At 38.5% G+C, this 10,859-nt stretch overlaps 2 protein-coding genes across 5 annotated transcripts in view; one reads left to right on the forward strand and one right to left on the reverse strand.

Annotated features, from left to right (window-relative positions):
* Positions 1-10,853, reverse strand: part of PHKA1 (phosphorylase kinase regulatory subunit alpha 1) — a 94,389-nt gene extending 83,536 nt beyond the window's left edge. For all 4 annotated transcript variants that reach the window (XM_023524978.1, XM_011383358.2, XM_011383357.2 and 1 more), the window contains exons 1-4: positions 10,613-10,853; positions 9,799-9,957; positions 3,437-3,484; positions 1,230-1,398 (exon numbers count right to left, since the gene is read on the reverse strand). In XM_023524978.1, coding sequence (XP_023380746.1) covers positions 1,230-1,398; positions 3,437-3,484; positions 9,799-9,957; positions 10,613-10,690 — 454 coding nt within the window. In that variant the 5' untranslated portion in view covers positions 10,691-10,853. The remainder of the gene's footprint in view (positions 1-1,229; positions 1,399-3,436; positions 3,485-9,798; positions 9,958-10,612) is intronic.
* The window catches only part of DMRTC1B (DMRT like family C1B), a 41,901-nt gene continuing 41,028 nt past the window's right edge, over positions 9,987-10,859 (forward strand). The window contains exon 1 of the mRNA XM_023524977.1: positions 9,987-10,586. The gene's annotated coding sequence lies outside the window, so the exon portion shown is untranslated. The remainder of the gene's footprint in view (positions 10,587-10,859) is intronic.

The raw sequence follows: 10,859 nt of genomic DNA on the forward strand, positions 1-10,859 counted from the left end.
CCTCAAAGGCCTGGTCAAATAATATCCACCTTATTCCAAGCATCTATCAAATGACAATCATATGTTTAAGTCAGGAATTAACAAACAACATTTGTTGAATGAATGGATATGTCTCATAAGCTTCCTTAGTATATTTCTGCTTCTTTTCTGGGCCCAAAATAAAAAATCCCAAGGGATATTTAGTCAGTCACTTTTTGCTTTGTAGAAAAACACTCCAGAGTCAGTATTAAAAGAACATTAGAAATGGAGTTATAGTTGCCAATCTATTTAAATAAATGAAACCTAAAACTATATTGATTCAAGGAGAAACCACCCCTCCAAAAGAAGTGAGTATGTAGGTAGCCATATTATAATTTTAAGAAATGGTTATTCTGCCTGTGAGATGTGTGTTCTACAGGAAAAAAAGGAAGGCTTTGTCACCAAATATGAATTTATGCAAAAAGTGGAGAATAAGAATACCAAAGACCTCTGTAACCAGATGGGAAAATAAATTGAAATGTCAAAAATGTAGTATACAGACAAGTGCATTTACTTATCTCAGGAATATCTGGCAACAGTCCTATTTAATTTACAAACTGAATGTAATCAAATTCATTTCCCCAATTTAGGAGAAATAAAAGGGAGTAACGTTGGGTCTTACACTTTTCTTTTTCAGGTAAAGCAGCTAAAGGTAAATAACGAAAGCTTCTGAAAAGGGTGTATTATTCACTAATAAAAAATAAACATTCCAATTCTGATTCTTGAGTTAATTTCCTTAATGTAATTTAGATGCCCATAGACAGATGTATTATTTATAATATATCTATAAAGAACAGTATAAAGTTGGTGATTCCGTTTATGTTAATACTAACTATAGGTTTGTCAGTGTATAGTATGAGAACGAGCAATCAACCTTAGTCCTTCTTTCTCATCTCATGGTATCTGAGGATTAATAAAAGATCAAAATAGCCATCTGAAGAAAATCTACCCAGATTTCCTGGTTCTCAATAAAAAATATATATATATAATTAGTATCCCAAACTTGTTTTTTGATGTAAAAGAATACCGACTAGATCTCAAAATATTGTTTCTCTGAGTAAAATTTGCAAAATATTCTGTTTCCAACGTGCATCTTTGAGTAATGTAAAGATCTATGCTATTTTCTGGCAAGCCACTGTGAGGAAGCCAAGTGTGTCAGAGCAAGTGCCGCACGTTGCCGTGTCTCCCAGTACTTGTGTCCTTGTACTGACCTGAGGCAGTCATCTGTGCTAAGAAGAGCAGGTACACAGAGGTAGCATCCAACTGCAGGTGTCCCCACTGGTCATCACCCACTACCGTGGCACAGGTTTTGGTGTTGTACTTGGCATGGAGGCTATCCTTGGTACTCTGACTGTACTTGAAGGATTCTACTTTATCTACCTGAAGAAAACAGAAACAGTAAAAGGCAGCTATGGAGAAAAATCAACGCGCTGCCATCATCCCCCCAGACCCATCCAACTAAGAAAGTCCCTGGTGCTGGGCTATAATTCAAGCAGTTAGAAAATAATGCCAGTCAAACCGGCATTTCCTATTCATTGCCTCTCTTTCACTCTCCTGAGTTTGTTTTGTTGTTGTTGTTGTTGTTGTTTGTTTTTGGTGTTTTTTTTTTGCCCCACCGTAGATAACAAACCCAGATGCAGAGTAGCTGAGTGACAATGGCTTAGGCAGCGGTAATTGAGTTGCAATAAAGGTACATTTGTTCCTGAAAAAGAGTGGTATGAGACTGTCTACAACTTGCATTCTATGCCTATATTTTGAGTGAGAAACTTGATTTTTGTTTCAAATAAAACAAACAGTAAAAGGCGGCTGTGCAGAAAAATCAACGCAGGTGCCATCGTCCCCCCACACGGATCCAACTAGGAAAGCTCCTGGTGCTGGTCTGTAATTCAGACAGTTAGAAAACAGTGCCAAACTGCCTGTTTCCTATTCATTACCTCTCTTTTACTCTTCTGATAGTTTTTATTTTTTGCCACACTGCAGATAACAAACAGAGATGTACAGTAGTTGAGTGGCTTAGTAAGAGATAATCGAGTTGCAAAAAAGGTACATTTGTTCCTGAAATAGAGGTAGGAATCTTAAGAGAAATCAGAAGAAGAAGAAATATTTTGAAGGAGTGATGAAATGAGCTGGGGGGAGACACACGAGTGACAGAAAGATTCGAAAGAAAGCTGAAACCAGAAGTCAGGAAGGACACACGTGCAAGGGACAACTGAACGACTCTGCTGACTCAGATGTGATTAGGGTGCATCCGATATGTGACAGTAACTGCTATGCCTTTAAATATGGTTCGTGAAATGAGTGACTTTAAACCTGTTTGGTAAAGTAGACCACGCAAACGTCTAAACTACAAAAATAGCAGCAAAGGAAAATAGAGAAATGATGGCTGTGAGGGAGCCCTGCAGAGGCCACTGGTAAAGAAGTTCAGAAGGCTGGAGCTGGTTTCTCTTTCCTTTGGACTCGTCGAACGCCTCTAAATGGTCACCTGTAATCCGGACCCCAGTTTCTTCTAATAAAATGTAATACTGGTTTCCAGAAAATCGGTTCAGATTCAAGGTGTACGGCTTGTGTAAAGGTCTCGTAGGATAAAGGGAAAGTTTTACTTTTTTTAGTAAAACTCTTTGGAATGGAAAAAACAAACGAACCTACAGGATAAACCATAGCTAAAAATTATTTGCAGTATATGTGACAAAGGATTAATATCCATAAGGAACAGGAACTCCACAAATGGCAAGAGAAAGACAGCACAAAAGAGAAACGGCCAAAGGAATTAACAGGCAATTAACAAAAGAAATGCAAATTTTTAATCTACATATGAACAGACCTGCAACTTCACTGCTGAAGAGCAGGAAAATGCAAATGAATACCAGGAGACATAAGTCCTTGGCTTCTTATCTCAAATCATAAAATCAGAAACACTTCGAAAGGTTTTTTCTTCTAAGTTTTGCAGCAAAATTCATTTGGTGGAAATACTTGATTCAAACTGACATGGGGCTATTTGAAAAATGTTGAATTCTAAAATGTATCTAGCCTCAAGAGTTTTTAGATGAGGGCTTACAGGCCCATTATCATCTTTCACTTAGTATACATAATTGCATGTACAATAATGATGAAGTATATCAGAAAATCATTTGTGGAGGGGAAAAAAAAGACTAGAAGGAAACATTCCAGTGGTAACTGGGTGGCAAAATCATGGGTGGCATTTCCCCCATCAATTTTATAAATTTTCTAAAATTAGTGAGTACTATTTGTAAAATTAGTGTGTACTATTTACAGCATATATATATATACTATAAACATATATAAGCATATATATATACACATATATATATGTATATATATGCTATAAACATTCCCTAATGCATAGAGATACTAGTACAATGTGTTTTTATTAGAGAGGGAACTGTTAACAACGCCATACCTGTCTGATCATGCAGTGCAGCAGTCCCCTCATCAGCTTCACTACACTCTGCAGAAATAAATGGAAACAAGGCTATTATAAACATCCCTAGATACAGGAACACTTACTCAGCAACTGCAGTTGGTACATGACCTTTTCAGAACAAGTAACCCTATCCTGGGTTCCTATTTACATGGCACTGACTTTGTAGGTACACAGAACAGCAGATTGCAGCTAAAAGTGGAATCAAAAGCTGCAGTTGGTAACTCCTTTGAGTTAAAAAAAAAATCCAAATTCCAATAGATTTATGTAAAACTAAGCCAACCATCCTATTTGAGGACATTCCACCTGGAGAAACCAGACAAGTCAGTTAAAAAATCATAAAGATATGAGGATATTCTAAAATACATCCCATGGCATAGAAAAGCCGACATCACTTTTTATTTTTTTCAAAAGTAGCCAAGACTTATATTCAAGAGTCTACAACAATATTTGTGTGAACATTTTCCCTAAAGAGTGATCTTCAGTTCAGAGTAAGTATAAAGGGGAATTGTTACAACTTAATCTCTTTTTCATGAAAAAAAAAAAAAGCCAAAACTTTTTAAGTCTTAAGTCATCACTATTTCTCTTACTAGGGCTTGGCAATTTCTAAAGTGGTTTCGTAATCCTAGCACTCCAAAATTCCATTTACCAACCATATACTATACTAGTCTTTATAATATAATGTAGTAATAATAATTATAGTTAATTATAAGATAGTATATGAACAGTATACTATGCTAATTATACTATATGACACTAGACAGTCCCACCAACAGTGGAATGGGCAGACGATATGTTTTGGAAAAACATAACACCAAACAACTTCTCCATTTCTCAAAGCTTTCTGTTTCACAGTCCAGAAGAAACACGACCAGGTTACTCCAGGGAATGCTGGCTCAGAGGTGGCTTCAGGACACCTCTGGAAATTAATCTACTTGGGAGCCCCATCATTCTGTTATTCTTTCAAAACTTTCAAGTGGGACTACAAGCTATAGGCATAATAAGGATAAGTTTTTTATTGAGGGAAAAATAAATGTTCCTTGGGAGAGAGTACCCTTTTAAAAGTAATTTCTTTCTATAAATGGTCTCCTCCCCTTACGGATGAAGAGGAAATAAGAGACAGAGGGAGCCTGTCACCTTTAAAGCATGAGCATTTATTATAATGAAACTGCAGCCCCTATAAGAAAATCTCTATCCATTATTCTGACCCTAATGAAAGACGCTGTCCTTTAATATACTCTGTGGGGAGACTTTATTAAAATCTGAATTATCTTCTACTTGTCAGCACATACTCACTGGATTCATCACATCCTTTCAACCCTCTTTACCATCCACCCTTGCTACTCCCACCTACATTTTCTCTAATTTAAACAGAAAACCTGGGGAATCAATGACCCAGTGGAGGAGTCCTGATTGCCGTCCATTTTGTCCTCCTAAAACGGCCATTGTCAGCCATTTCTGTCCTCAAGTTCCAACTTCCCAAACAGGATAAAATTAATAGGAAGCATGGTGAAGTAGGAATAAGGGGAGGTACCCGTACTTTGCCTTCTCCCAAACTGGATTCAGGGGCACTAGGTAGCATAAATATGTTTATTCATGTTTATTCATGAATAAACATATTCATGCTATGTTGTGATTCAGGGGCACTAGGTAGCATAAATATGTTTATTCATGTTTATTCATGAATAAACATATTCATGCTACCTAGTGCATGTTGTGATTCAGGGGCACCAGGTAGCATGAATATGTTTATACATGTTTATTCATGTACCAGGGCTTCTACCTACACCAAGTGACACCCTCCTCTCACCTAATCTTTTTGAGGATATAGATCTCATGAATTGATTATATAAGGATATACAGCAATACACAACCATATCTATGTATGTGTGTGTGTGTGTGTACATATACATATCCAGGTATATGTGCAATCAGATATTTATTTAGCATATAAAATATGCAAAGCACCCTACCAGGATTTGTGGAACATAAAAAGACAACGGAGACAGGAGAAATACACTTTAAAGAAACTAAACTACAAACATAACCTATCTAATAATTCCTAGTTATCCTTTAAAACCCAAATTCTCTGTGAATCTTGCCTTGCCTTGTTCAAAAGAACTGGACACTTCCACCTCTCTGTGTTCTCTCAGAACTCTGTACTTGTCTTCCATATATCTATGTAGTACCTACAGTATCTGTCCTAATGTTTTGTAGCAATTTGCCTTCCTATCAGACTACAAACACCTTAAGAAAAAGGGGCAGACACCAGGTTCAGAAAGAGACTTTTGTTAATGGACTAAGCAGCTTGTATTATATGTACATATATTAGACATATAATATACGTGATACATATAATATATAGTCTGTGTCTTCGAGTTACTCTCAAATGACTTATCGAAAACTCGTGTGTATTCTTGTGCTTAAAGAGAGGGAAGATGCAAATATGACAAAATGTTAATAACCAGTGAATGGAGATAAAGAGCAGATGCAAATATATTCATTTTACTATTCCTATAACTTTTCGGTAAATTTAAAGTTTTTGATCATAAAAATTCAGTTAAATATAAATGTTTTGTCCCATTTTATTTTTTATATCTATTACAGGGCCTAGAATATGACAATTCTATGGTCTGCTAAATGAAAAACTAAACGTGCTGAATGGCACAAAACATAAGTGATCTAGAAGTCCCAAGAACGCAGTTCCGAGTGTTCTATGAGGACAAGAGCCACAGAAAAAGTGGGACTAGTGCCAGGCTTTGAAAAAGGGGTATTACTTCATATTGGAAAAGGATATGCATCACAAGTAGAAGCAGGAGCTCATCAAAAAATCTGGAGGTGGACATGTCCATGGCTTCCATGGAGGAAGACAGAATCTGAAGTCATAAGACCCAGGTTGTACTCATGAAACCACCCAATTCCAGCTTCATCTCCCTGCTTCGATCTCTCCACTTGGAAATTGGGGAAAATAATAGCTAATTTACAGGGTGTTGTGAGAGTAAAATACTACTAATTACGGGCAGTATGTAATACAATGAAAAGTATTTACGCAAACACCTTAATTTTTATTAAGGAATTGTTAGAGGAGTAATAAAGACACCAACCTGGCTGGAACCGGGAGTATATGCAGGGTAACGGCATGACAGAATACTGAAAAAGCAGGACCAGACCCTAAAGAGCCTTGCCTATCCATCCAAACGTTTAGATTTTACTTGTTGGGAAAATGAGAGCCACAGAAAGATTGTTGAGATTAGAAATAATAAAATTTAAGTGTGGTTTTCACAACAATATTAAGTGATCAGGGTTCAGACTAGGGTTGAGGCAGAAGGGAATAGAAAGGAGGGGATGGATTCATGAAAAATGATAAGAATTAACAGACTCTGGTCTGCATGTATCAAAAGGCAAAAGGGACAAGTCAAAAATCACCCTAATGGCAGTATTTTTCAAACACTGTTTTTATAGAACAGTAGTCTAGGAAAATTCTGAAAAGGCTGTAAAATTCACCCCCGCCTTAGATTCAAAATGCACATTAATACATTAAAGACTCTAAGAAATTATACAGTAAAGAAATCTGTTGGTTAACATAGCCCCAATATTCTGATTTCTCTTCAAATCGTATAAATCTTTCACCTTTTAACATAGCCCCAAACTTAACTGACCTAGTATTCTATGGAACACACTCTGGGCAACGCTGTAAGTAATGCTGCCCAGGCAGCCAGGAGACTGAGGACACCAATGAGAGAAAAAGGGATCCTTGGTGAGTTGCTCTTTGGTAGTCTGTTTTGTTTGCTGTTAGTAGGGAAGGTGGGATTTAGACATAGTCTGAGAGGCCAGAGAGTGTGCAGGTACAACTGATCAGAAGACAAACGAAAACAGGGTTCGACACTGAAATGCGGTCAGAGTTAAAGATGAACCTTTGGAAGTCGTTCTCAAAAAGGTAATAATTAAACTCATAACAAAAGATGAGAGACTACACAGGGAGAATAAAACTGAGGCAGAAGCAGAACTAGAGGCAAAGAGCAATCTGTATTTGTGTGCCTATTTACTTTTAGTGCTGTGAGTCAAAACTTATGTGACTAAGAGACAAGGTCATTTCTAAAAACATATATGCATAATTCTATTCTCAATCTAGGATAGGACAGTCACCTGAACCCTTGTACCCTTTTCATCCGGAATTCTCTTTAGTTCTGACATTATTCCTGAATGAAACCCAGGTAAGAGTCGGAAGGCTAGAAATGATTAAGAATCAATGGTGTAGGAAAATCCACAGTAATAGGGATGTCTGTTTTAAGTTAACAGTAGGTGGGAATTTAATCCGTGGATTCATTGGATTTAATCTATGCTCATTTATTGTCCATAAATCAGTGGTTATTATCCCTGGCTGCACTTCAGAATAACCTAGGTAGTTGATTAGAAATACTGATATCTTTGGGGGTCCACTTTAAGAGTTTTATGTAACCTGTTCTAGGGTGGGGTTCAGTAAAGGTGTTTCTTTAAAAGCTTCCCAAGTGATTCCACTGTACAGCCAGAGGTTAGAAGTACTCATGTAGATTAGAGGCAAATATGGCTCACTGCCTGCTTTTAAAAATAAAGCCTACTGGAACATAACCATGCTCACTCATTTATATATTATCTTGGCAGCTTTTGTGCAGCAATGTAAGAGCTGCATTGTTGGGCAGAGACCACATGTGACACACAATGCTGAAAATATTTACTATCTAGCCCTTAACAGAGATGGTTTTCTGATACCCAGTCTGAATTAATTGAGTCAGGTTTGAAAAAAGATTAATGAGATCTAATAACACAATCTGTTTTAATTCATAATGAAACTATACAGAAATATTAGAATTCCCGAATAAATGTTTCTTCTCTGAAGATGTTTTCTATTGCCATAATGTTTTTGAGACATTCCAGAGTTAATACTGAGCTGGTCTGAAAAATATTTTTGGTTACGTGAAAATGCATTTAATGGAACGTTAAAATTTTAGAATGAACAATTCAATGTTTCCCTAGCTTTTTTTCCCCTTACTCTGTTAAATTCTTTCTACCTGGGGCACATAAGGAAAAATGTCAATCAACTTTGCAGAATGATTGGTCAACAGGAGACATCAGATGTCTTGTAAAAATAATTTAGTCAAATTGTACTGAGTATGGAATTTTGAGTATTACTCCACAGATATTAATTTATAGCAGAACAAAACAAAATAATGAGAACAAAATAGCAAAACATTAGAGTAAGATGTAGGATTTGGGGGGAGGAATAATATTACAAGTGATTTTTTTAACACTGTAAATTTTCCAAAATCATACAATGGTTATGTATGATTTCTACAAGTCATAAGACTATTGATTTGCCCTTCCTGTGTTAGAGCAAAAACTCCAACATTTTTTTCTGGTGGACCTAAGTACCTCTGAATAATGGCTGAAGGAATAAAAAATGGCTGCTGTTGCAGAGAACACAGTGCAATTTCCCTATTACCAAGGACTGCAACCCGCAACGTGTTGCTACCCTTAAATACAACCAAATCTCAGTATTCTGACTTATACGTAAAGACTGGAGCTCAGACTGCCTGAGTCTGAGGGATACCACTTGAGAAAATAGCTAGTGTAGAGAGAATCTTATCCACAATGGAAAAGAATTAACATATACCTTACAAGTGACAGCAGCGTATGTTGACATTAAGAGTCCCATGTAGCCCAGAATATCATTTTCTATGTCATTCAAAAGCATCCTGTGTTTAAACGGTTCTAAAAAGGATGTTTCTTTACTAAGGAGAATGGCTTCAAAAGTTGGCTTAAAGTCATCTGCTGACTTTGACATAATTTTGCACCCCCGGGGGTGGGGGGAAGGGAAGAATGGGGCTTTAGAACAGTGGCCAGAGGTATAAAAATTGACAAATTAACAGTTTTTACTTGTGGGTAGTTGAGAAGGTATGCAAATTTGTGTCAGTTACCATCATACAGATACTATCTACCATTTTCAAAAATTCAGTAAAATGGTGGACACCTGCCTCCATTTTTCTCAATGAGAATATGGTGGAGACTGCAAAATACATTTCCTTAGAAAGAAGGCTAAACAGTGCAGCACAGATCCCAGGATAGGATTTTCCAATGTAACAGAACAGAGTGTAAGCTGTTGCCGTGAATCAGCAACTTTCAAGTTTCCACTGCAAATTAAAAAAGTTGAGTAAAATCTAGGAAAGATTTTGGAAATGTAATATCAGGAACGTGAAAGAAGAGGGAGAATGGCAAAATACAGTTGTCTTGGGACCTGTGGATTAGGCTACACGTTTCCCTCAATTTCCCCTGCCCGTCTTCTCTGTATTTTTATTTTGGAATACCTGTTCCAGTTCATAGGCCTTTGCCTTATCCTCATCCCGGTCTGCATTCTTCCGATAGGCCAGGCCCAAACCCCAGACAGCCAGGATGCTGTACACATTATCCCGAACCCAGGCATCTCTCTGATCATAGCTGGCTGGAAGCAAGCCAGTCACTGGATTCTGCAAGATCAAGAAAAAGAGGACAGGCAGGTAACCACGGGATGTTTCTTCTACTTCCCCACTCTTGGGTATTATAACCGCCTTTTCTAAGCAACTTGGAACCAATGGTATCTTGAAAAAGGGGAGGTAGCTGGTTGAAGTTTTACAGGTCTGAAATGTAGGCATTATTGAAAGGCAGCGTTTTAACTTTCCAGTTAGAATGAGCTACCAACGAAATACCAGCATTAAAGCAGCAGAAAAAATATAAATAACAGAATATACTAGGGACCTCAGAGCTTCACAACAGTTTGGTGTTAATACGGGTGAACGTTCCCGTGCGTTTTTTGTTTGGTAGGAGGGGAAGGAGATGACGCCCAAACCCGTGGCGATTTGTCAATAAACAAGGTTTACTACATCTTTTCAACTGTGTCCCCTGAAACCTAGTTGGGGTTTGTGGGGCAGGGGCTCAGAAGCCATGGGTCAGAGCTTGTAGCTACGGGTGTGAGTCTAGTTCGCTTCCTGGCCCAGCACGTCTTTTCTTCAGGGCGCTTTACGCCTCCTCCCCCCAGTTGGGGGCTGGGAGAACTTGCAGGACACACACACACTTCCCCCCGGGGTCTCCGTCCAGGCTATCACACTGAACATCCTCGGTAAGTCTAGGCGACACTTCACGTACCTGATGGCACAAAATGGTCTGATGCACCAGCCTGGCGTAGCCGTCCAGCCGGACCCCCGAGTTACTCCGGCTCCTCATCGCGCGATGTTTGCAAGCCCTTCAGAGAAACGGCGGGGCGCCGCACGGCCCTCGGCTCTCCCACGAAGGAGGCTGGCCGCAACTGCACTCTCGCGGTGGGGAGGCCGAGCGCCAGGCGCCGGCAGAGCCGAGCCGTCCCGCCGCGCAGGCCTGGGGCCTGTTGTCGTGG

The sequence above is a fragment of the Pteropus vampyrus genome, unplaced genomic scaffold, assembly GCF_000151845.1.
Source record: "Pteropus vampyrus isolate Shadow unplaced genomic scaffold, Pvam_2.0 Scaffold515, whole genome shotgun sequence".
Classification (NCBI taxonomy): Eukaryota; Metazoa; Chordata; class Mammalia; order Chiroptera; family Pteropodidae; genus Pteropus; species Pteropus vampyrus.